This window comes from Phaethon lepturus, unplaced genomic scaffold, assembly GCF_000687285.1.
Source record: "Phaethon lepturus isolate BGI_N335 unplaced genomic scaffold, ASM68728v1 scaffold34925, whole genome shotgun sequence".
Lineage (NCBI taxonomy): Eukaryota > Metazoa > Chordata > Aves > Phaethontiformes > Phaethontidae > Phaethon > Phaethon lepturus.
This window is the reverse complement of record NW_010538993.1, coordinates 2,529-27,476: the sequence shown is the minus strand read 5'-3', so window position 1 is coordinate 27,476 and position 24,948 is coordinate 2,529. Positions and strand designations below refer to the sequence as shown.

Below are 24,948 nucleotides of genomic sequence, written 5' to 3'. Positions count from 1 at the left end.
GTCTCGCTTTGCCCTGCAGCTGGCTGGGTTAAGAGCTTCTCTTGGTCTTTAATTCCAAAGTTACACCCCTGGTGCGATTCAGTTGACCTCTCTGCTTCCCCCTCCGGGACTCTGAGCACAAAGCATCGGGATATGTGTATCCTCTGGGTCTGCGCTTTCAAAAACAAACTCTGTTTTTTCTTTTTTTTTTTTTTAAATCTCTCTTATCCTTTACAAATGTAACGAGTGCAAGCCATCTTTTTAATGAAGCGAAGCTTGCACAGCCGGTGCCTGTGAAACGCCGCTTAAACATCCTCAAAGTGTTTGTGAGAACATTGCAATAACAAAGTGCTCCGTGCGGCTGAAGAATGCTGCGGGAACAAAAGCCACATCAACAGAGCAGGGACTGGGGAATACTAAATAGTTGACAGGAATTTTAATATAAAACTCTCTCTCTTCCTTGTCAGTGAGGGTTTTCAGGAAGCCCTCTGGCTTATCGTAAAGCGGCATACAGCACAGACAGGGGCTGGGGAGGTGAAAGGTGGCTTCCTGCCATTCTTCTCTGGAGCTGGGTTCCCATGGGCGGTCATGCCAGTTTGACTGTGGTTTGTTCCACACTTGTGTGATACAAGATCGGGATTACGGCTGCTTCGGCGACTGCGTTTTCATGGGCTAACAGCGAGTTTAGGGTTTTCCAGCCATGAACCGCTTCAATGGACTCTGCAAGGTGTGCTCGGAGCGGAGATACAGACAGGTCTGTATCTCCTGTGGGAAAAAAAAAATCTGCGTGCCAGCATGTGCGCGCGCGTTGCTGCAAGTCTCGGTTAAGTGTCTGTGGGCGTTCTTACCATTTCTGGGCTCTCTGTGTGTTGGTTCTAGGGTGTTGATTTGCTGTTGTTACCGATTGTAAATGATAATATTGGGAATATAAGGAAAGCATCTTCAGATCAAGTGTCTCTGGCTGATCTCTGCCCGTTACTGCAGCATTTACTGTGTAACTTGAGGGCGGCATGCCGACGATGAAAGCGCTAAGCGGCGAGGTGCTGTCGCAATTTACCACTCGTTAGAGGAGAGGCAGGCACTGCAGACATCTAAGTCTCTGCCAGGCTGCTGCTCTCTCTTTTAAAAATTATTTTTATGTGAATGTATTTGGGAATGAAGTGTTGCTTGAAGCTTGTTACAACCAACGGCGACTTGCTGTATGAGAAGTAGATCACTGTGCTCTGTAAAAGCCAGCGCAAGTTCCCTTGGACCTGCTCCGCGTGCGACGCCGGGTGCTGATTTTGCTTGTGCAGGTCCCAGTCTCCTGCACTTTCGAACATAATTTTTCCCCTGGATAAAATTTTTATAATTTTATAATATAATAATTTTCCCTGGTCTGGATTGGGGGTCCCGGCTCATGGTCAGCTTTTCTCTGTGCTAATCTTTCATGTCTTGCTAAAGCTGTGGTGGGGGAGAGTGTACATTGGGAATTGCATAAAGAGCCAGCTTCAGTAAAAATGCCCTCTTCTTATCAGGGCTGGAGTGACTGTCTCATGCAGAAATGCTGCTCTGCTTTGTATTAATGACAACTGACAGTGATTTGTGTCTTAGACCTCTTCAAGTCTCTATTTTGACAACTTGTTCTGCATTTTTTGACAAAGGTATGGGTACAGTGAGCCTCTGCGGTGCTGCAGTCTCATCACCTTGACACCCACCTTCCAGCTTGTGTCAGATGCTCTTATTTCTTGGTTCTGTGCAGAGTGGCGAAAATGGACGTTCAACTCTCTGTAATGGCCGTGGTGGTGGGAGCTGAGGAAAGTGAACCATCAGCAGTGAGAAGCGGCTAGTTAGTGGCACAGGGAAGGTGTCTCCGTTGGCGGCGGACAAGAGCTCAGGGAGAAGGAGCGGGCGACCTCTCGGCACGGGGGAGGCTTTGGGCTGGGAAATGACCGCAGAGCCTCCGTGGTGGGAGAGATGCTGGGCTGGCTCCCGAGGCGCCAGTGGTAACAGTTCTGCAGGACTGGGATCCCCCGTGCTCTGTATTTGAGATGTCAGGTTGGTTCAAAGGTGCAGAGCCACAAGCAGCATCCTCCTCTGCTTGAGGATCCAACAAACTTCAGAGAGAAAAATACTCAGTGTAGTGGGACTGGACCTGCTTTTTGATCCTGGCAGGGAAAGACAGTTTCTCTTTTGAAGCCTGATTTTATGCTGAGCAATCGAGCAGGGACAAGGCGCAGAGAAATGAAAGCTCGCTGCGTTTGCCCTCCCGTGGTAAAGGAGCGAGGAACCAGTTCCTCTCCTTGGCACCTTCTCCTGAGTTGCTGCTCTTCTCTCTGACTGTTTGTTCTCAAAATAATACAGGTCAGATGTTGGATTTTCTTTTTCTTTTTCTTTTTCTTTTTCTTTTTCTTTTTCTTTTTCTTTTTCTTTTTCTTTTTCTTTTTCTTTTTCTTTTTCTTTTTCTTTTTCTTTTTCTTTTTCTTCTCTTGTCAGTAAAACAAGGATCTTGACAAATGTCTTGGGGGATAATCAGGTATTTACAGGACTGTCTTGCTGAGCCGTTGCTGGAAGCCAAAAAATAAATATCATTTTATTAATAAGCTCAATGCTTCTTGAATCAGGAGGAGAAATGAGCCTAAATCAGCCCAGCATCCACCCCCTCCAAATTCAGTAAGAGAAAACGTACTCACCCCAGCTAATGCATACGGAGCCCACTCCAGCACAGATGCCTTGCAGACAGGAGTGCGCTGATCCTCGCGGCTTCTTCTGGAGTGCTGCTATTTCTGTATTGCCCAACTGAAAATGAAATGTTTAAGTGACTTGCTTAGAGAAGCCGTGTTAGAAATCAGCGTCAGAGCCAGACTACCAGATTTTCCTTTCTAATGGCTTATCAGACCTTTCCTTACACTTGCAAGAGTCGTGAGTGGAGACTAGTGTTTGCTCAATAAACACTCATTTTGCAGCATTCCTCTCTGTTGATCCTCGGCTTGATTTCTTATTGCTTTTTAGCACCCTTTCCACCCCGCTTTGGCTTCAGCAGGGCAGAGACCTGTTGTCCACGGGGTTCACAGAGTGACAGCGTTCACCGTGACAGTTCCTTTGGGCTCTGTGACCACTTCTGGAAGTGCCCTGTGTCTGCATTTCCAAAGGTTGTGGGGTGGCACGTGGCTGAAAGGGGGGATGCTTGCTGATCATACGCAGCGGCTGCTTTTCCACTTAACAGGGTGACTCCGGTGTCTCTCTTCAGATTACAATCCCTCGAGGAAGCGATGGGTTTGGCTTCACAATCTGCTGTGACTCCCCAGTCCGTGTGCAGGCAGTGGACTCCGGTAAGAGATCGGATCATTTTTATCCCTCTTGATTTGAATGAATGACTCTGCTCCTTTTTGCTTCCCGGAGCATGTTGTGATTCAGAAGCTCCCGTGCCTTGCAGGACTTCGGTTACCTCTGGGAAACTTCACTTAATGAATTCTCTGGTGCCTCTAATGAGGTCAGAGGCCACTGGGTTAGTGCTGCGTCACTATTTTGGCAGTGTATTGCAGTAATTTGCAGAGATTTTCTTCCCTTCCCTCTCCAACCTGAGAACTGTCTGGCTGGTTGGGAGACCTATAGAGAGCATCAGGGGGGTGTCAGGCAGTGGCACAGAGGGGAGCAGGATTACAGGAGCCCTCAGTTGCCTGAGCAGATCCTCTGGGTGTGGACCTGCGGGACAGACTTCACCTGTCTCCGCTGAACCTGGTGCTCTCCACTGCACACCAGGGAACATGGGAAGCTCGTGCAATAGCTCTGAGAGAGCGTTTGTGAGTGTCCCAGGTGCTCCGTTGTGCGCGTGTGTGTGTGCATGTCGGAAGGTGAAGCTCCAGGCTCAGCTGGCCCCGCTTCATTTTCGGGTGGGGATGTTAGGGGAAACGTATTGGGTTTGGAGGAGTGAGTGGTGCAAGCTGTGAAGCTGCGCTATTCGGGTGTCCACTAGCCCCACGGCTTTTTCTCCCCACCATACTCTCGGCTCTCTGCCCAGCAGGTGACTGGCATTTGTCTCCTCTCTCTGTAGGTGGCCCAGCGGAAAAGGCTGGTCTGCAGCAGCTCGACACGGTGCTGCAGCTGAACGAGCAGCCCGTGGAGCACTGGAAATGTGTAGAGCTGGCACACGAAATCCGGTGAGTATTCACCCAAAGCATCAGTGAAGCGCTCTGGGAGAGAGTCTGAGGGAGCCCAGTGCAGGGCAGCAGGAGCTTTGGGTGGCTACAGGAAGGGAACAGCTTTGTGGGATGCAGGAGGCCGGGAAAGGACTCTTCAGAGTGAAAGAAGAAAGGATGCAGAGGCATTAGAGGGAGGAAGGACTGCAGGGCTCATGGCCACTGTCTGAGTGATGCAGGGTGCCTCACGCCCTACTGCTCCATCTCTGACTTGCCCCATGCCATCTCTTTCAGGAACTGTCCCACTGAGATCATACTATTGGTCTGGAGGCTCGTCCCGCAGGTCAAGTCAGGACCTGAAGGCATGATCCGCAGATCGTCCTGCAAATCTGCCTATGACCTCCAGTCACCACCCAACAAACGGGAAAAGAACAGCACCATGCCTCCGCGGCCCGAGCAGCGCCGGAGCTGCCACATACTGTATGATGGGAGTGATGGGCTGGTGCTGAACAGCTGGGAGAGGTACACGGAGATTGGCAAGCAGAACCAGAACACCATGCCACCCCTGTCCCGAGTCCCCTCCACTGCGGACCAGAACTACATCATCTTAGCGCCTTTGAAGCCAGGGAGCCAGGTAGGGCTGCTTTCCAGCCCCACGCTCACGTTACTGCATGTGGCTTTTGGCTGTGCTTGCTGGATCCTCTCTTGACCTGTGCTTCAGCCTTATCGAGCATCATCTCTAAATGTTTGCTAGAGCACATGCCTCTTGTAAAGCTAGACCTGTGTCCCTTGGTGGAGCTTTCACTAATTTCCTAAAACATTTACCACTAGGACTGTAGAGCCGGGGAGGATGACCTGCTGCCTCTTCTTAGGGCTCACTCCAGGGGTAAGGATAGGGGAAATGTTTCCACTGCGTAGACCACAGTGCAAGTCATCACATTTTCTGCTGGCAGTAGGGCAAAAGTGATTTTCACCTCTTTGGAGTGCTTTGGCTTTGCTGGGTTTGGCATGCTAAATTTTGCAGTTTGTTGTAAAGTCTACCTCAAGCCAACTCCAGGTGACTGTGTCCTTTCTGGGTTGTGTCTTACAGCTGCTGAGGCCTGTCTATCAAGAGAACAACACTACTGTGGGTAAGTTGCTGATGTGCTGGAAACACTGCTCAGAGCACCTAGCAGAGCTAAACACGGCCTTTCTAGCACTACCGAATCCTTGCCTGTAGCCCTGCAATGCTGCAATGGAGTCCCTTATGTTTTTGGGACAGTGGCAGAAGCCTGGGGCTTTTGGGTAGTATAATCTTCCTACTCTCTGCATCACACATAAAAGCGAGAACCCTACCCCCAAGCCCAGAGGAGAGCACAGCTCCTAGTGTCACTGGGTGAGCCTCATGACGAGAAGGTCCTGTGGGCGCTCACAGAGCAACTGAAGGGAGGCTGGTGGCAGGGACTTTCCATCAGGGCCACGATGAAAACACGAAGTGTGAAAGTGCTAAGCGTTGTTATTGTGGCGGTTCCCCAAATGTGTCTGTGGGCCTGTCCATGATGTGCTTCCTTTCTCACGCATGACGCTGTGCTAGGGGAGTGCTAATAGTGTGGCCCCTGCTTGGAGGCTCATTTTATTACTAAGGGAGTGAGGATGGCCGTGACTTGGGTTTGTACAAACAGTAGTGCAGGCTGATGTGCCAGGTTTGGGGAATACTCATTCCCAGGGCTGCTACAAGGTCTCTGGCAGTCTCTGGACCAGGTCTCCTCAAAAACTCTTTGAAGCATAAACTCATTTTCTGCAACAGGTATGCTTGGGGGTCTTCCTGGAGAGCCAGGTGTGGTTGGGCTTGCAGGAAGAGTGGGGTGTGTGGCAGGGCTCGGGACTGCATGAATCCAGGTCCGTGCCAAAACATGTGTTGCCTGCTCATTGATTTGGGAGCTTTGGGAGGCCACACTTACACCCTGGTCTGTTAGGATGCCCTTAGGATGAGCTGCGTGTCCGTAGCAGAGCTGACATCGTAGACACGATCTTGCAGGAGTACCTTTAACTCAGCAGTCCCTCCCTGGTGTGGGCAAAGCTATCAGCACAATTTCCAGCTATCAAATTTTGTGCTGCCTGTAAAGGTAGGGCAATGTCCACAGAAGACAAAGCGTGGGCTGGCAAAGCCGTGGTGGGGATGCTGGGGAGCAGCGTGGGTCTGAGGCCCCTGGGCTCTGTGGCCTGAAGAATTTTCCGCAGCTCAGCTGCAGGGGATGTTTTGTACCGTGGATAATTGCAACTCTTTCCTGCTGTTTGAGATCCTGTGAAAAGATGAGCTGGACCATGGGGACTTACTCTTACAGCAGCGTGGAATTCGAAAGACTCGGGCTTCTTCCCATAGCAATTTTTAGTGATTGTTTTCAGTTTGTTTAATGTTAAGTCTTCGGAGGGAAGAATGCAGTAGTTAACCCACGCAGTGGTGGAGTGTGGCAGTGCAGTGCTGGCCACCGGTCACACAGTGACAGGACCTGACACCTCGGCCAGGCTGGATGCATTTCTGTGCCAGCGTGCAGGAAACAGGACTTGTGCAGGTGAGGAATTCCTCTGATAAAATGAGGTGATTTAGGAATAAGAGGAAAAGCAGATCCTGAACAGCCCAGACAGATTGTGTGTGTCCTGTGTGGAGCTGTCTCTTGTGTTTTGATTTTATCTGGCAGTACAACCATGAAAGAGTCAGGATTATTGCACTTGGAGGTGGAAACATTTTAGGTCTTGGGGGCCACCCCCCTGCAAAGGCAGGCTGCTAAAGCAAGCAGTGAACAGCAGGTCTGGGTTGCCAACAGAGCACGGTGTGGCTCTGCTGCTGTTTAGCTGCAAGTGAGTGAGTGCACTACTTCCTAATGCTTAATGGAGTATGTAATGTTGGGGAGGTTCGTGTATTTGCTTTGGACGAGACCTTATCTGCTCTGAGCCATGTTCAGAAGTGGTTTGGCTCATTTCTGCTCTCATTTCCGGGAGGATACGTGTATTCGTTACAGTGCAAAGGCAGAGGCCTCTGCGTGGAAAGCTGCTGCGGTGGCCTGGGGCTGGGTGGCTGGAGGGAGAGATGCTGGGGGGTCTCTGCTGGGACACCCCTCTAGCAAGAGGCTGCAGGAAGGTTTGCACATACATGTTCCTGAGGTAACGCTGTGGGGGAGGATCCTGGGCTATTGCTTCAGTTTCTCACCTGGATATGTTAAAATCCAAGTGGAGAGTTCTGCCTGCTGGACCCGAGCTGGTTTGGTTCATCAGCTGCGTGGGGTGGGGAAAGAAAATACGTCAATTGTTCAGTGGGGCTTCTTTTGAAGAAGTCATGAATTTTTTGTTAGAGACATATTCTGTTCCTGTTGGCGTTATTGCCTGCAAGTTTTAGGACAGAGCCCAGGTTGCTGGTGCCCAGCGGGATGCGGTCTGGCATTAAGTGCTCTTGGGGAGCATGAACCTGTCTGTCCCCAGCGTGGTAGGATCCTGAGAGCACCCCACATCCCGTGCCTCCGCTCGTGGAACAGAACGCTGGTGGGAGCTTGCTGGATGTATTCAAAGGCGTTGGGAGGAAAGGGCTTAGAAATCCTGTATAGCAGCAACTGCCTGGCAGTCGGGGAAGGAAGGACTGACCTCCACAGCAGCTAGCAGGGAACAGTTGATATAATTATCAATAATGCTTTCAATCACAGGATTGTCGGTTACGTTAGAGATTCTGGGACTGGTTTGACACAGCACCTAATATTTCCTGGCCTCTAGCGATGCAGACTGGCAGGGGTGGAGCGGCCACAGGAGCTGGTGTTGGCTTGTTGGGAAAAGTCATAGCTCTGCTCGACCAGCTGAGGTGGGAGGCTGCAAAGGAAAGCTTCTGTGTAATCCCTCCTTTGAATGAGGATAACGGCTTTCTGCGATGAAGAGGGACAGAACGAAAAACCAGTCAGGCTGCTTGGACTTTTTCCAGCACCAAAATGTAATGCTGAAAAACTGTGGATGATGTTGTGCCAGCCTCATGCAAAACGAGACCATCCTTTATAAATACACCCCCATGTCTGAGTAACCGTCACATCCCTGGGAGCAATTTGGAAAGGCACGGATTGATGCCATGTGCATGAATGTGTTTATCACTTCTGTCCCTTTCTCTGACACCTCCAATCTTAGTATCTTGTAAAAAAACTGATTAACCCGCCACCCAGCACCCCATGACGTGAAATTCCTGCACTTTGCTATCTCCCAAGCCCAGAATCCAGAGCAGGCAGGACTTGTTGTAGATAAAAATGTCCCAATGTTCAAATTTCTAGTGTTTTTTTTCCCCCCACACTGAGTTAGTCACACATGATATTCCCCTCCCTGGAAAGGGAAGGGTCATAGTTCAGTGGTGCAGGCAGGTATTCCCCAATGGTGGGAGTCTGCTTGGTGCTCGTGTGATTCAAGAATGACTATTTAGAGTCATGTTTGGGGTTGTTCTGTGTATCTCACTTTGTACTTTCAGTACTGCACAGGGAGGGGTGTGTGATAGTCCCACATCTCTTCCTCCAAAGACCGTGTGCATACATGGCGCAGAAGGCAGCGTGCACCCAGAGGCAGATGTGCTGGCCTGCAGCTGAGCTCGCTGTGACTTCCTTGGGTTTTTGTTTGTACATACATAGATGTGTTTGTGCTGCCGGTATGATCCAGTTAAGTCCTTGGACCAGCAAGCGAGTGGCTCTTCATTGAGCAGAAATGTCAAGGGACATCTCATTTTGCATTAGGAAAAATGAAGTCAGTGCTGTTATTTCATGAATCCCTGGGAAACTTTGATAGCAGAGTGACGAACGTCCCTGCAGCTCTGGGCTCCAGCTATTGCGCTTAGGCTCCACTGCCCTCCTCCAGCCTGCGAGAGCAGGAGCTGAGCCAGCAGCGTGCAGCAGCTCGGCCGGAGCTCTCTTCTGATTCTGTGTTTCTTTCTGCTTCCTCTGCTGGCCCAGGAAATGCGTGTAAAGGGAAATCGCACATGGGGTCTGGGAGAAAATCCAGGCTGATGAAGACTGTGCAGACGGTGAAGAGCTACGGGAACTACCAGAACTGCACCATAGTGAGGCCACACATCCCGCACTCCAGCTACGGCACGTATGTGACGCTGGCTCCCAAAGTGCTGGTGTTCCCTGTCTTTGTGCAGGTAAGCGCAGCTGGAAGCAGGTGTAATGGATCTGAGGCGATCAGTGCCCAGCACAGCAGGTTGTGTCAGAGCTTGCTGCTGTCGGTTGGGTCCAGGCTGTCACGCGAGGCGCATGTATTTCCCAGCAGTATATACCATGAATGCGTGGATTCCCTGTCATCCGCAGCTCTCTCCTCTGGAGCTGGCTGTACTCAGCACACTGCTGGGTGCTTTCTCAAAGGGAATTGTGTCCTCCCCAAGAGATTCTCTGTTGGAGTTTTTTCCCTTTTCAGCTTTCAAATCTGGTCCTTAGGTGCTTGCTTGAGCCAGGGCTCAAGCTTCTGAGCTTCAGCAACAAACTTTGTATATTGAAGATCAATATGGCTTCTTGCATGTTGAAGATCAATATGGTTCTTTGTGCTGTTAACTATAGTGTGCAAACAAAGGTTTTCAGCTGGTGGCCAGCACTAAAATCATGGACAAGGATCCAGAGCAGTAATGGCTTGACAGAGGATGTTCTCACTCTCCAGTTCCATAAATGATTTTCTTAAAATTTTAGCCTTGAATTTGGTGGTAATAGCTCTACCTCTGTGTCTTCCATTTTGTCCTTTTGTGTCTTGGATTGAGTCTGGGGTGTTTCTGCCACTCCAGGAACTGCTGTTTATGCTTTGCGCTGTCTCATACTGCAAGGCGCCCGTGCCCGTACCCTCGGGTGCCTGCTGGCCGTGCTGCTCGGGAGGATCCTCCTGGGCTGGTTTTGTGGGGCTTGTTCTGCAGTCAGGACAGCTGACCCGGCCCTGTTCTTCTCCAGCGTTAGGCAGGGATGGTGCTGACGGGGGGTGAGCGTGCAGTGTGGCATGAGGAAGGGCAACCGCCTTAAAGGTGCTTTAACTTACTGTGAGAGTAATCCATAAAATCATGTAGCAAATATTCTTGTCTGAGGGATGTGAGAACCTAGCGTGCCACCGTTGTGGTTGTGTTTCCTGCTAAAAAGCACCCATGACCAAGCCCGCACCGTGCAGAACAGTTAACGTACAAAGAGGCAAGCGGCTGATTGTCTTTTTATAGATGGGTCTGACGTAGGTGTTAAATGTAAGGCTTGCTTTTTATCATGTAGCTGGACTGCAGACTTTTGAGCGCAGTGTGGGGTGGCTTCTCCCTGAATGACTTACAGCTTAAAGTGAAGACAAAGTGGGTTTGGTGGGCGGAAAGTTTTTCTGGCAAACCACACTTCCAGTGGAAGGTTTGACTGTTTCTTTCTTATTCTTTTTTTTTTTTTTTTTTTTCCCCCCTTTCAAATGTAGCCCCTAGATCTTTGCAACCCAGCCCGGACTCTGCTGCTGTCAGAGGAGCTGCTTCTTCATGAGAGCAGAAGCAGGACTATCCAGGTAAGACTCTTTCCATGCTGTCTGAGCTTTTTAAACATGCTCTGCTGCAGTCTTACATAGTAGATTGAGAAGGAAAATGTTTTATTGTGCAGTACTTACATTAATGTACTATTTGGCAAAACTTGTAGTCAGTTTATCGTGGGATAAACTAAATATCAAAACTCTCTCTGCTAGAAATCAACTTTTTTTCCTTGTCTTCCTTTACACTCACAAAGAAGAAACTGTGCATGGCAAACGCGTGCCAGTTACAGCCCAGCAGCTGAGGCCACCGGCAGACTCAGAAAGAAGGAGTTTTTGTTCCAGGTTAGAGAACTAGACAGAGAACTTGTTACAGGGGTTTTCAGCAGTTTAGTTCCTGGAACAGGTCACATGTGCTGTCCGAATTCCTCTCTTTCTTTCTTACTTCAGCTTCTTTTCTGCAATGTTACTGGAGGGCTGTTACAAATCTGGGGAAGCAACTAAGCTTTGGCTACGTGCTGAACCTGTGTATGTGACAACTTTCAACATCCAAACTGGCAGAGTTTGGACGTGTTGATTACATTTGCTGCTCGCTTCACTTGCATCCAAGTGTAAAGTCTGCAAAGCTCTGGAATTTGGGACAGAGGAAGCGGTAGCCGGGGAGTCCACTCATGCATTGCGCACTAGTGAAGGAAATTGCTGTTTCTTTGGGGGCATTTTCAGAGAACCTCACCACTGTACAGAATAATTTTGTTCTGAAGACAGCTGGAATGAACAATATGTCATCTTCACAGGGCCATGGAGGAATTTTTACTTGACTAATCTTAGTTTCTGGGTAACACCTTCTGGGTGTCCGACAGCAGAATACCAGAGGCACGTCATATCACTGGCCTGTACAAAATTGTGTACAAAACCAGTACAAGATTGTGTTGTATTAAGTGACTCCTCTCTCTTTCTGGTTTTCAACATGTAATTCATCCCTTTCTCTGACGTGAGTCACTTTTTTCTTTTCTGCCAAAGTACCTGAAAAATGGCATGATCCATTAGGAAACTTGTCACTGATTTGTAAGTAAAACTCTTCCCCTCTCTGTCCTGTTCTTTGCTGCTCTGGGTCTTCTGGGAACCTGCATGAATGAAAATCAGGTAAACACATGGCTGTGTAGCACAGCTGTGCTGTGATGGCTTGGAAATATGGTGGCCAGCCTGGAGTCAGGATGCTTCTCCTGGGTGGTTTGGAGTTGCTAGCTTTCAGGTCAGACTCAGAGGTCTGTAGTAGCAGCCAAATGTGAAATAATTATGAATAACTAATGGCATTTGCAGCCTGGGTGGAGCATGTGTGTGTATGGGGGTGTTCATATTTAGATGATGGAGTGTCTCAGGACAAGCATGTTTGGAGGAGGTGTGCTGCTCTGTTTCCAAATGTCCGCGTTAGCCATTTCAGAGACCCAGCTGTGGGCCGGATCAGAGGGAGGATGTCTCAGGGCAAGGACTCTGTTTGCTTAGGAGGAGCGTGAGGCTGGAAGAGGATTTCCCAGTTGGAGCCGCTGCCAGGAAAGGGCAGGATGCTGTAGGCTGGCCAGGAACGTGAGACAGTGTTTGAGAATGATGGTGCCTTGAGGCCATGATGTCTGCATTAGCCTGGCAGAGGGGCAAGGCGAGAGGTTGTGACTAAGCATAGTGAAAAAATAGCAGCAGTGAATGGGAACAAGCATGTGGAAGCGCCCGCTTTGCAAGGCAAGAGTCGTTCCCTCGGTGTGAACCCAGGCATGGTGCTGAGCCCTGTATTGCTGGGAGCTGACAGCTGTAGGTACCAACACCGGGACATCAGCCGTGTCCCTGTCCTCATGTCTGCAGTGTATCACAGGGTCACGGCAGGCTTTGCAGAGCTTCAAGGAATCAGTGCAGGACTCTGGAAAGCCAGAGGCTCCCGTTCTCCAGCGGAGCAAGGGTGTCTGCTTTGGTCCTGACAGGCTGTAAGATAGGGGAACCTAAACTTCAGAAGCCAGCAAGACCTAAAATGGGCTGGACACAATGGAGTTTCCCCTGGTACAGGAGGGCTCTGACTTCTCTTTTTGCTGGACTTGAGCTCACTCCCTCTCCAGCCTTCTCTGCTGCCTGAACAGAGGCTGTCTTGTTTCCGATCCGTCCTTTCTTCCTTGCTTCATGTAGTTTTCCATTTTCCCACTGCTTATCCCACACAGTCCATCTCAAACTGGACCACTGCTCATGTGGTTTGCAGGACTGTTTTCTGCGTGTTATTCTCCTTGGGCTAAGCGGCTTGAGAGAGGAGAGCCCGAGTGCAGAGGCTGGAGATGGAGGTCCTGTTTTATTTAAAAAAAGGCAAAACGCCACAGAATCTTTTCCCCTTGGCAGTTTCCATGTCAGGCACTGCATCCTCATCATTGAGCAAACCCTCTCCCATCTCCTGAAGGAGTCAACCTATCTCTCTGGAGGCTTGCCAGCATCTGTCCTTTCTCTGACCTTACCTCTGGGGCAATCCTTATTCAAGCCTTAATCACATCCTGTCTAGACTTTGTTGCAGTTCCCGCTTTTATGGTCTTCTGAAATCCCTCCAGCCTGTGGAGTGCCAGAGGAACCAGCGTGATGCAGGCGATTGCGCACAAGGTGTCGAACATGGGCTTTGTCCTTGTCAGTCTGTCTCTAATGTACCTGGAGGCAACTTTCCAAAGCCCTGGGGTACCTTCACAGCATGGGCCATGCTTGCCCCCTTCTCAGCTCTCTCTTCTGCTATCCTGGCAGGGTCTGCAGATCAGGATGGTCCTCCCTTGACCTCTGAAAGCCCCCAGCACTGCCAGGAGTCTGGACGACATGGACTGGCATGCCCTGATTTTATGCTCTTCTCTGCAGGCCAAGAGGCTTTACTCTCATCCCAAGTGTTCCACTGCAGGATCCCAGCACTCCTGGCCTGGGACGGGTTGCCAGCTCCCTGTTTCAGTGGGTGGCTGAGTCTGGCCAGCACAGTGGGTTGACACAAGCTCTACTCCCTGGCACAGATGTTTCAAGATCTTCTTTTCAGCCTTTTTTTAAGGCACTTTCATTTGGGTGACAATACCAGCAACACGCACTTACCTCCTCCCTCCAGCATACTAGTCCCACTTACTCTGTCCTTTCTTTTTCACTGCCTTTTAATGTCCTTCTCTTCCTCATTTTTTACACCATTTCCCCATCTGCATAGCCACTGCTTATGCTAGTGTTTGAGTGTAAGTGCACGATCCCTTGAGATCTTCAGTGCTTGCTCTCCCCTGATGTTCATGGTAGAATATTTGATTCGGGTAAGCTGATGCGAGGTTCAAGGTTGACAGCTAAAGCCTTCACCATGGATCTCCTTTCGGCAAGAATGGTGGTATGTTTTCGTCAAAGTCTGGATGAGCATATAAACTCCTTCCTGAGTGTATGAATTCCTTGCCAATAATCTTGGCAGAAAAAACTGTGTGAGGGTAAACACACTGTGGGCTGAAAGACTGCCGAGAAGTCTCGGAGAACATGCATTTGATATGGATACATGCAGAAGTAAAAATTCAGGAGCAAGGAGCAGGTCATGCTTAGAGAGTTAGGGCTGTCGCATGGAAAGCAATGACTCAAAAGCTTTTGTGTATTACTGAAGGATGGTAAAGTTTCCCTGATCTGGGAAGTTCATACCCATCTCCAAAGTGTTGTGCCTGTGTATGTGCACCTACCTCACCTGCAAACCCTAGATCGCTTCTCTTTTTAGACCAGGGCTCAGCTGACTGAGATGCTAATGTACGAAGCTGTGGCAACTGGATTACTTTTAATTATGTTCTCCCATTGCTCTGGTCTCTCTGAAAACCAAGTGAGTAACTGCCAGTGCAAAGCTGTAGCCAAGAAAGCTACGACTTTGAAGCGTGTGGTCAGGGGAACACTGAATAGAAGCGACTGGGTGATATCACCCTGTATGTGAGGAGCTGCATCATTCTTGGTCTGATGAGTCCAACAGTGATGTTGGCTTTGCAGAGGATACTGATAATTTGGATGGCCTCACAAGAAGGCTACAAGGATAAATCAAGATCTGAAAAAAATGAGGAAGATTAAGAAAGCTTCATCGATTTAGCTCAGCTGAATGAATGGGGACACTTGAACTTTGCAGATGCAACCCTGATACTGGTACCACTGGAGTTTCACCCAATTGGTTGCACCCAATTCTACTGGAGAAGAATCCAGTACTGGTAAATAGAAAATGTGTGTGGATCAGTCCTAGGGGCGGATACCTGCCTTAAGAGCTCCCCTCGAAGGATTATAGGATTTCCCTAGCCAGCTGCAGGCAGCGTTCTCTGGCCAGCGATGCGGGGGATCGTCACTATGTTCTCCTTTGGCACCTGAGAGCTCTATCTGAAAAGACCTGCCTCTGCTTCACTTGGCTTCCTTGGCTCTGTTTTGCTGGGCACAGCTATGAGACCACTGCTGGAGAGAGAGAGGCCGGTGTCTCGGAAGGCATCCACTGGCCCCGGCTATGAGCAGGCAGGGTTTGCCCTGATGCGTCGTGCCAGCGTCTCTGCTGATGCACTGCTGCGGTTGCAGCGTGCCAACTCCTCCCTGCTGTAACCCCGGCAGCAGTGGCTCTCTGTGCGTGGGTGAGCCGGAGGGGACCGGGTTAGGAGGAGACTTAACTAATCTTAAGCTTGAATGTGAAGGGACTTTGGCTGCAAGGCTTAATTTCTGGGTGCCTTTTCATAATGTTTTGTTACCATATTTTGCTTTACAAGGTGTGGTTATTGCTTCCTCTTTCCTGCAGTGGGGCTCTGTAGCAGTCCCAGTGTTGATCTCCTGTTCTCATCTCGGGGAAGCACACTAGCCCACTGCTTTCCACTTTCCACCTTCCCTCCTGGCTTTCATTTTTAAACGTGCCCCTTCCTTCTGTAGCAACGCTTTGCCAGTTACGTTCTGTACTTAGTAAAATCTATCAGCAGAAGTGGCTTTGCTGTTTGCCGTGGTGCAGAGCACACCCAGATGAACAATGTCCGAGACATGAGTGTCGGCATCTACAAACATTTTTTTTCCCCTGTAAAATCTATTCACACCCCCCAAAAGGTCTGTGTGACAACTGCCATGTGGCCTTGAGCACTCTAGTAATAACACAGGTGTGCCTAGCTCTGTCCTCAGGGGAGTCCTTTCATCATGCCAGTTGTTTTATTTCTGATTTTGGGCTAAGAAATTAGTTCTGGGGAATACACAAAGATACTCTGACTCTCCAAGGAGCAGCTCTGGTGGATTCTGTGTCTTGCCTGGATGAATTCAGGTGCTGTGTTTCTTTTTTGTTTGCTCTTTTTCTTTCATGAGCCCTGTGACTTTTCGTGGATAGATACCAGATCTGTTTGCAAAGGGCTGTTAGAGACGTGTTACAGCTTGTCAGCGCTGTGATGGCAACCCTAGGCAGAGCTCCAGATTGCTGCCTCCAGCCCTCCCCTCTTATACCTGCTGGCTGCTGCCTTAGGGTCACCCATGGTCGAATTTCCCGTGCTCAGCTCTGCCCCACAGAGCCGGTCCCGATCCCACCTCTGCGAGCAGGGTCTGCTGGAGCCCTGGGCCTCGCGGCGCTGGGGTGCTCTTGGCCCGCTCTGGCTGTGTGGGTGGAAGGGACACCCTCGTTTTCTTCCCCCAGCAACCTGGAGGACAGAGGGACCTCTATAAACCCTTTTGTGTGGAGCTGCTCTAAACTCAAGTGTCTTCCTGGAAGCAGCATCTAAAAGAGATGCTCTTACGTAACCCACGCTGGCCGTGCTTTTATCTTCTCTACATCCTGAATTCAGTCAGTTCCATCTTCCCATAAAAGCACAACGCTACCTGTAAATACTTGTCGTGCATTTCTGTTTTCATGATTGTCTGTTTAAATCTTCTTCGTTTTGAAATGATGTTTTTTCCCTGATGATCCTTCTATCCTTTTTTCTACTCTTTAAACTTCTGTATGTATTAGGTCTTCGTTTTCTTCCCTCCATTTACAACATGACCACTTGCTGATCATGCTTTTATCTCCTCTTCGCTTTGCTGAGTTGCTGTTCTCAAGATCCCTGAACATCTCTTCTTTGAGGCTGAGGGACCTGGGATGGCACCAGAAAAGTTACCTTTTGGAATAAGATGGGCATGGGAGAAAGTTTATAGTGCAGTCTGTACTTTGTTATTCCTTGTATTAATAAGGTCAGAAGTAGTGAAGGGGGTGAATGTGGGCACTAGGCCAACAGCGTGTTGAGAGCAGAGGAAGGGATTTTCCAAATAATACAGAGGAAAACAGACACTCCCTGGTTTCATTGTCAATTAAAGCTGCAACAGTAGCTTTGTGCCTTATTAAGAATCCCACAAAAATGAATTTGCACAGCGTGGAGAAATCTTGTGGCAAGGGCTTGGGTTTTTGGTTTCAAAGCCAGATGCAGCTGCCCCAGTGTGAGACTCAGCGCCTTGTGACAAACTGTTACCCAGCTTGTCCTCCTCCTGACACGTGTCCGCCAGCCGCTGGGCACGGGCAGAGCATCCTCGTACAGTGACTCAGTCCCTGTCCAGAGCAAAGTCACTGTTCAAGGGAGGACTCGGTGGTGGCAGCGGTGCCGGCTCCCAGCAAGCCCCTGCGATGCTGGCTTGTTTTCTGCTTTTGTGAAATGGTTGCTAAAAGGCCACAAATCCTTCGTTGCTGTTGCTCAGTGTTGCGGAGGAGCTTTCCCTTCGCCGTGGGAGGTTTTTGGGAGCATCCCAAGGAGCAGCTAAAAATGGCCACGTGTTCACACGCTGCGTCCTGTGCTGAGAGCAGTGTGTGGTTGGGCAGTATGCAGAAGGTCCAGCAGCCGATATGCCCGCTGGCATATGGCAGCCGCTTCCTGGCACCTTCTAAGCTTTGCTGCATGCCCCCGTCTTCTGGCAGGCTCAGACCTCGGCTACTGGCATAGCGATGGCACCGAGCTACTCACCTCCAGTAGGCTTCTGGGTCAAGGATCTCCATTTCAGTGGAGAAGCTCATTCTTCTTAAAGATCGCACTAATCTGTAGTGATTGAACTAGGGACCTCAGGCAAGAGCCAGAAGCAGAACAAAATCCACCTTTTGAGTTGTGAGCACTTACCACTGCTCTGGAGTCGCTCCTATCGTCTAGGACACTCGAGTCACTGCTCAGGCACAGAGCTGGGCAGACGCTCGGTTCAATGTTTGCTTTCCACCCGTCAGCATGGTTTAAAGGTGTCAAGTTTGTTCCCTGCAACTGCTCTCGTGGGTTCTGCTGTTGTAAAAGCCAAACTGTTGTTTTCTCAAAGGGAGCAAAGACTGAGAACAGTGAAAGCTCCTTCGTGAATGTGTTCAGGGAGGAAGATCACATTTGCTTTTAGGTTGCAACTTCTCCAGTGTGCTGGGATTAGTCGGCAACTTATTCCCTCCTCCTGCTCCTCTGATTTATAACTTATGTAAATGGGAAGTGACACGAGAGAGCAGAGAGGGTGTGTTTGCGTGGCGTTAAACTGTTGGGCAGGTTTATCCTTCTTATCACAGGACTCCACAAGCCTTGGTAGGTGGCTGCCAAGCGGGGGGAGCCTTGTCCAAAGCTTGCTGGGAGTGCTCTGCGGGGCGTAGCAGCCATCAGCCCCTTAGGGAAGGGGTGCATGGGCTGCCTGTCATGGCTGGTGCGCTCCCCAGGGTAGAGGACCTTTGCAGGACACTGTCTCAGTGCCAAGGGATGAATTCTTTATAGCTTCTTCTTTAATGCTCTTGTCCTTCCAGGTGACCCTCTTCGTCTACTCCGACCTGCTGCTCTTCACCAAGGAGGACGAGCCTGGGCGCTGCAATGTGCTGAGGAACCCTCTCTACCTGCAGAGCGTCAAGCTCCAGGAGGGTGAGTGTCTGCAGCAGTAGTTGGAGACATTTGGGGCATTTTTGTGGATGCTAGCTATAAGGGTTTCTGGCCAGCAGCAAGATAGCATCCTGCTATCCCATTGCTTCCAGTATGTAACAGTACCATCCAACTGGTGCTGCCAGATCATCCTTCCTTGGGGTGCAGGGCCGGCATCACCCTTCCCATCCCTGCATTAACCCAATCCCCAGGAGCTCTACCTCCTGGGACGCCTCAGGGACACGTGGGTAGCACCACTTTCCAGGGCTTTTGGGGTGCGTCCCTCAGGGATTTTGGGCTGGCATTCCCCAGGGTCTTGCTGTGCTGAACTGTCCCCATTGCTGGTGTTACGCTACCTACAGCGAGGGCTTGCTGAGGCTGAGAAAGGGAAGTGAAGTCTTGAGGTTTCCCCCATGGTGCCTCGAGAGAGTTCAGAGGTTGTCTCCAAGGGAGTCTGGCTAAGTCCTACTGATCTTTGCTTTGCTACTTCTCCCTTCAGCCGCCCATGGTTTTCCCCCGCGCTAGCGTTCCTTCCCCATGCATGCCCCATTGGTGAGGAAAGAGCAAGCTCTGGCCTTGGTGAGAGGCTGTGGACTGTGCCCTTACTCTCTTCACCTTGGCTGGGCTTCCATGTCCAGCTGAGGGCTCAGGGAGGGCTTCTAGGTCAGGGGGAGGACTTGAAATCAGTTATTTAAGTTAAAATGCTGAGGCTGTAAAAAGGTGGCCTTTAGCTACTCAGGGTCAAAAGAGGAATGAAGGAATTGCTTTACCACATCCTATTTGCTATGGTGGAGCCACTTGTTGACCTGGGGCCCAGTCCCACCTTGTTCCTTCTTTGGTGCAGTCGATTTTGGGGTACGGGCTTGTTTTGTGTGCAGTTGCCCGACTGCGTCAGCATGGGGCCGGTGCCCTAGCTCCTCCTTGAGCCCAGGCAGTGGGTGTCACTGGACTGGGACCCGACGTCAGAAATCATGATTAGATATAAAGAAAAACTTTTCTATGGTGAGGTGCGTCAAATATTAGTTGCTCAGAGAATTTGTGGGATCTCCATCCCTGGAGGTGTTCAAGACTCAACTGGGCACGGCCCTGAGTGCCCTTATCTGGGTGCTTTGGGCAGGGGCTTGGCCTAGAGACCACCAGAGGGGCCCCTTCCAACCCAAATTACTCTGTAACTGTATGAGCTGATGTCTTTATATGCGGTCCCGTGGCCCTGACCAAAAGGGATTCATTCAGATCTGGGCTGCTTCTCCGAAGGGATCGTTTTCTGGATGCATTTTGCCATGTCCCATGACTTTCCCCAGCCGAGCTTTGAGCTGTGTGGATGAGCTGCATCTCTCCATGTGCCCCATGTTGTTGTGAGCCTCGGTGCTGGGAATCTGCAGTGCTGTGCCGGACACCGCAGGCTGCCTGGCAGTTGTTATTTCCAATTTCCAACAACGTTTCTGCTCCCAGGTTAATTCACTGACTTATTTGGTGAGGGCAGAAACACAGTGAGGGAGACGGGGCACCAGGGTGCAAGCCATTTGGAAAAGCCATTGAAGCTTCACTGGTGGTTGTTCAGTTTGTTCTTGGAGCTGCTCATTTCTAAGAAACAGACCAAAGAAATTTGAAGTGCTTGTTGGTCAGTGTCTGCTCCTGGAGCACGCGTGCGTGCCGCCCCTGGCTGCTCTCAAAGGCTGTTGAATAACCCTGCTCTTGTTTGCCTCCCTGAAGAAATCAACTTCCCCGGTGCTGGTCCCGGCTCTGTGCACAAAGGTCTGTTTGCAGCTCGGCACAGGAATGTGCCTCCTAACCTCAGGTAAAGCGGTTGGATTTCATGAGTGGTTTTCTGCCACTTATTTCCTTGTTGCCATAATAACTTGGCTGGATCATGTCTGGAATAGCTTAACAAGCCTCTCCAAAGGGGATGTTTGTCTCTGCAGTGCTGAACCACCCCCCGTACGCCGGGAATCCAGCGCAGTCGGTTTTCAGGCAGCTCACCCTCCTGGTTTGGGCAGGGCCGCTTCAAAGGCGGGTGGAACAAGCAAAAAGATGTCCGTCCTTTTTGGCAGAGGTTTTCTGTTGGTCTCCTAAATAACTGAATGGCACATTAATAGGAACAGGCGTATTGCTGAGTATAACAATTGAGACATCTCCGGTACACTGAAGACCATTGTGATGTTTCCTGTTTCTGCTGCTCGCTGCACAGTGTGAAAGCAAATCAGTATAATCTGCTTTACAATGCTCTGTCTTCCTGCTTTAGAAGCTGAGCATGGCTGATGAGCACCACACCGGCCAAGGTTTCCAGTGCAATGGGGCTGGCTTCCTCACTAGATACTGTGGGAATTTCCACGTGAAGGTCGCCGCCTCACTGGGATCCTGGCCCTCCTGGGTGGGTGTGCTTGGCTTTGGGACAGAGAAGAGTGCTCTTGTTTTGCAGCCAGAGTGAGGGTCCCCAGGCTGTGAGCCCCATACCCAACCGGGATCCTGCAAACAAGGACTTTTCATGTGCTGCTTTGCTGTCCCTGGCTTCCCAACCCACCGTGTCTTACAGCAATCGGCTCCAAGACAGACCGATGCCCGGAGTATGATTTATGGGGCTTCTGCCCACCCACAGCTTCTCCCCGCTGTCCCAAGGGTGCTGGGAAGCACCCAGGGCTTGCACCCTGCCACACCTCCCTTGGGGACATGTGTCACAGAAGGCGACAAGCTTGTCTCCGCTTGGGAGCCAGATCTGAATGTGCACAACAGCCTTCCACTCTCCCCATCACCCAAGGCCCTGCAGCACCCTGCCCTGCGGGCTCCTCTTTGGGTGCCCGATGCAGTGCCATCCTTGCTGAGCGTATGCGAGGGGCTGGGGAGCAGCGTGTCTGCCCTCGCCGTGGGCATTGCCATGGTCCCCGGGGCCGTGCAAAGAGGCTATGGAAAGGAGCACCTTCCTGCTTTTCCCACCTTTTTGACCTAACGCCTGGTGTGCACCATCCAAATCCTGCAAGCAGCGGGTGTTTTCCTTGGGTTGCACATGGGAGCTGGGCAGAGCCAGGCTGGCTGAAAAGCTGAAAGCTGCTGTTGTGCCAGGAGCTGCGTAAACGCCTGCCCCGCGCGTCAGCATGGGTGCGCAGGACGAGGCTTAGCCGGAAAGGGGGATGTGTCCCCACAAAAGTCGCACCCTCCTCTTGTCTGTGCTGAGCGCGCGCAGCAGCCCAGCCCTGGGGCAGGCACGGTTCAAGTTACTCTGGAAGACAAGCCAGGCCCCATCACAGCGCGTCAGGAAGAAACTGAAATATCTTCAAGTGAGTTTTTTTTTCTCCTGTTTATTTCATTTTAGTGTTTCACTGAATTTGGTTGAGTGTATGCACTGTTCAGCTGTCAAGAAAGGTGTGGACGTAGCGCCGTGGGGAACGGAGCCCTGGATTAGCCCAGGCAGCTGGCTGCCGCCTCCCTGGCGCGCGGTTGCGCCTCTCCCCTTGTCTTTTGTGGCCTCTGTGGTCCGCGGTGCAGGAGATGAGCAGTGCACGTTGCACGGCTCCAGGGCACAGCGGGCTCCGACACGCCAGCCTGACCCTCCGGAGACTGGAAAAAGCTCCAGTGGAAGAAATTCCGGCAAACCTGGTTTGTGCTGAAATCTGCGCTCGGCTCTGCCCTTCCTGGCTCTGCATCACTCTCCTGCCTCTCCTTGCGCCTCACCGGGAATGGGCACTGGCTCAAGCCCAGCTGCTGGGCTGGGCAGCCAGTCTCTTACCTCCCATTTGTTTTCTTTCTAAAGGCAATTACTGGTAGCAAAAGGGATTTAAGCAGTTCCTTAGCCTAGGCTGGCTCCCTGCTTTGTGTGTCCCGTAGGCGCTGGCTGCTTGGCCCTGTGTAGCAGCGAGCCTCAGAGGGACAAGGAGACAGGAGCTGCTGGTGGTGGAGGTTGCTAATGCCAAGATTTGTAGCTCAATGGAGAGGAATTTGAAAGGGAACTTAATTCTGATGGTTTTGGACTTTGTTGGGATCATTTGTTATTGCAGAAGCAATAAACAGAGGCCCAAAAGAAGCAGGGCTGTTACAGTCCGATGTCACCTTTCTTTGCTGAGGGTGCATGTCTCCAGGGAGTGACTTGTTCCTCAGATCAGCTGGGAAAGGCAGATTAAGGCTCCTGAGGGAAGCTGGGACATGTTGGCCTTCTGCAGTCTGCTTGACTGCCTTCAGGCAGCCTGGAGAGCGTTGGTCATGGTGCAGGGAGCGGAGAGCACGGCTGAGAAGATGGGGTGTTTTTTGTACTGCTGATCACTTGGGCAGCAGAAGCAGCAGAAGGGGATGGTGGACTTGTGATGTGCTGGTAGCGGGCTCAGATCCTGCGTCCAAACCTTCCCTCGGGGAAAAAGCACTGGCTGAGGGGCTCCCATTGGAGGCTTTGGCTTTGCAAGGAAAATGCTCCCCAATGGTCCTGCTGGGATGTATGGAAGAGGGTGCCAGGAGAGCTCGAGCATTGCTGTGGAGAGCGGTGAATGTTTTTTCTGTGGTGCAGAGGTGAGGCACGGGCTCCCAGCCAGGCCCGGTCAGCGTGTGCTTTCAGCATTGCTCCCCTTCTGGAAGTGCAGATTTGGAGGGGCAGCGCTGGAGCCCGCTGGCTGCTCCCTGACCTTTGCATCGCCCAGCGTGGAGCAGACTGAAGTGTACGAAAATGCACAGGGACTCCTCATCCGAGAGGTCTGCAGCAGTGCTCCTGGTGGGGCTGGGCTCCGGCATGCTGGCGCAGCATGGTGTCCCGGCGTCCCCGTAGTGACGTTCCAGCCCCTGTCCTGCCGCGTGCAGTAACAGTGAAGCTTGGAGGCAGGCCTGCGATTGCCCGAAGGGCAGCTGGAAGAGACATCCAGCATGTGGCTGCAGGCCGTTGTGCTTCGTCATGCGTTTTGCATTGCCTGTGGAGTGACTCCAGAGGCATCCGAGTCCCTCAGTGGGTCACAGCTCTTATCTTGACATTTGGGCTGCTGCCTGCAGCAGAAGAATTGCTTTCCTCTGGGGAACAGGGTGTTTCCACCGCTGCAGAGCCTGTTCCCATCGTTAGCACAGCCCAGGCTGTTGAAATGAAGCAGAGCTTGTGCTGTCACTGCTTTGAATAGGATCTGCAACCGTGCCCAGACTGCGGGTCTGATCTCATGGCAGAGATAACGTCATTAAAAGGGTTATGAAAGCTGCAGCCCAGCAGTGCTGTATGCTACCAAGGGCAAAGCTGGTGTGGGGCACGTTGGTGCGAAGAAGCGAGCTGGCTCCAGGAGATGGGATGTCCTGCTTCAGAGTCAAGGCGGCAGCTCCATGTCCTCCTGCGAGGCTGATGTATGCCAGGAGCTGGCTTCCCTTGGGGCTGGGCACGCTCGTGTCTCACCAGCAGGGATCAAAGACCAGGGCAGATTTGGGGACAGGGAAGACTACGCCTGCAGGAACCAGCCTGGCAGAGCAGCTGGAGCGTAACACGTCCCCTGGGACAGCTGCAGCAAGATGAGGAGCTGAACTGCGCTGCTTCATGATTTAGCAAGACGTGGATCGCAGTGTTGGTCATTGCATCGCCTCCAGCACCATCTCCTTTCCCAAAGTTGTGGGCGTGCAAGTCCCTCGGCCAGGCCTCCTGAGCAGCACCCCGCTGGCAAGAGCTTGGAGAGTTTGCCCTCAGCCTGGTGGAGCAGGGTGGTTTCTCCCTCCTGCCCCATGTCAGCCTCTTCCCCATGCCCCAGGGGTTGGCTCCATCTCCTCAGAGGGGCACAGACCCCCGCTGCTGGCACTGATGGAGGCTGGGACAGACAGCGCGAGGCAGAGCTATCGCCAGCAAAGGGCTTGGGGCAAGAAGCTGGGAAGGAGTAAGGACGTAGGAACAGGAGCTGCTCTGGTTAGTCCTACTGGGAGCAAAGCGACCACAGAGGTAAGGTGTGGAGAGACCCGACCGCAGTGCCCAGGATGGCTGCGTGGGCACCGCAGGGCCTCCGCAGCCCCCGGGAAGGGATCGGGCTGCGCGTGCCGTTGCAGGTTGGGCAGAAGAGCCTGTGCGTGGCCTTTGAATGAAACAAACCTTTTTCCAAAAACTCAGAGGAGAATCCATGATAGCGCAGTGAGTCCACGCAAGATGCCATGCAACGCAGCCTGCCCAGCGCCTGGCCGCTGCAGATGCAGCATACATCACTCCCAGATCACAGCCTGGTACTGTGGGATGACAACAATAAATATTCATTAAACCCTGTCTCTTAGCCAATTCCTCCGCCAGTGTCTCCGCTTGCAGAAGTGCATTTGTAGCTTAATTTTGATCCAGTTTTTTCTTCTTTGTAGGTTCAGAAGATCGGAAATTCTGCATCCTTTACCTTGCAGAGGTGAGTGTTGCTGTTTTCCGAATTAACTTCGTAGTGGGAGCTGAACACGTATTAACAACTCTGATCTTTTCTTCTGGGGCAAGGAGCACTGAATGGGCTGATTTTAACTTCCTTTTTAATTAATTTGCCAGAGGTCTGGAGAGGAAATGTAATGGCTGTAGCCAGAATATAGTAGTAAGAAGCTGCTAAAAGGAGTCTGTGAGCGGGGAGGCTGGGAAGCACTGAGACGGG

At 51.2% G+C, this 24,948-nt stretch overlaps 1 protein-coding gene across 1 annotated transcript; it reads left to right on the top strand.

Moving 5' to 3' along the window:
- Window positions 1-621: 621 nt before the first annotated feature.
- Window positions 622-24,717, top strand: LOC104620700 (regulator of G-protein signaling 3-like; the record flags this gene model as incomplete). The annotated part of the gene is made up of 9 exons (XM_010286995.1): window positions 622-733; window positions 3,209-3,290; window positions 4,013-4,118; window positions 4,392-4,731; window positions 5,188-5,227; window positions 9,044-9,234; window positions 10,518-10,601; window positions 18,289-18,400; window positions 24,677-24,717. Coding segments are annotated over exons 1-9 (1,050 nt in total), but the record flags the coding sequence as incomplete, so codon positions are not given.
- Between the last annotated feature and the right edge of the window lie 231 nt (window positions 24,718-24,948).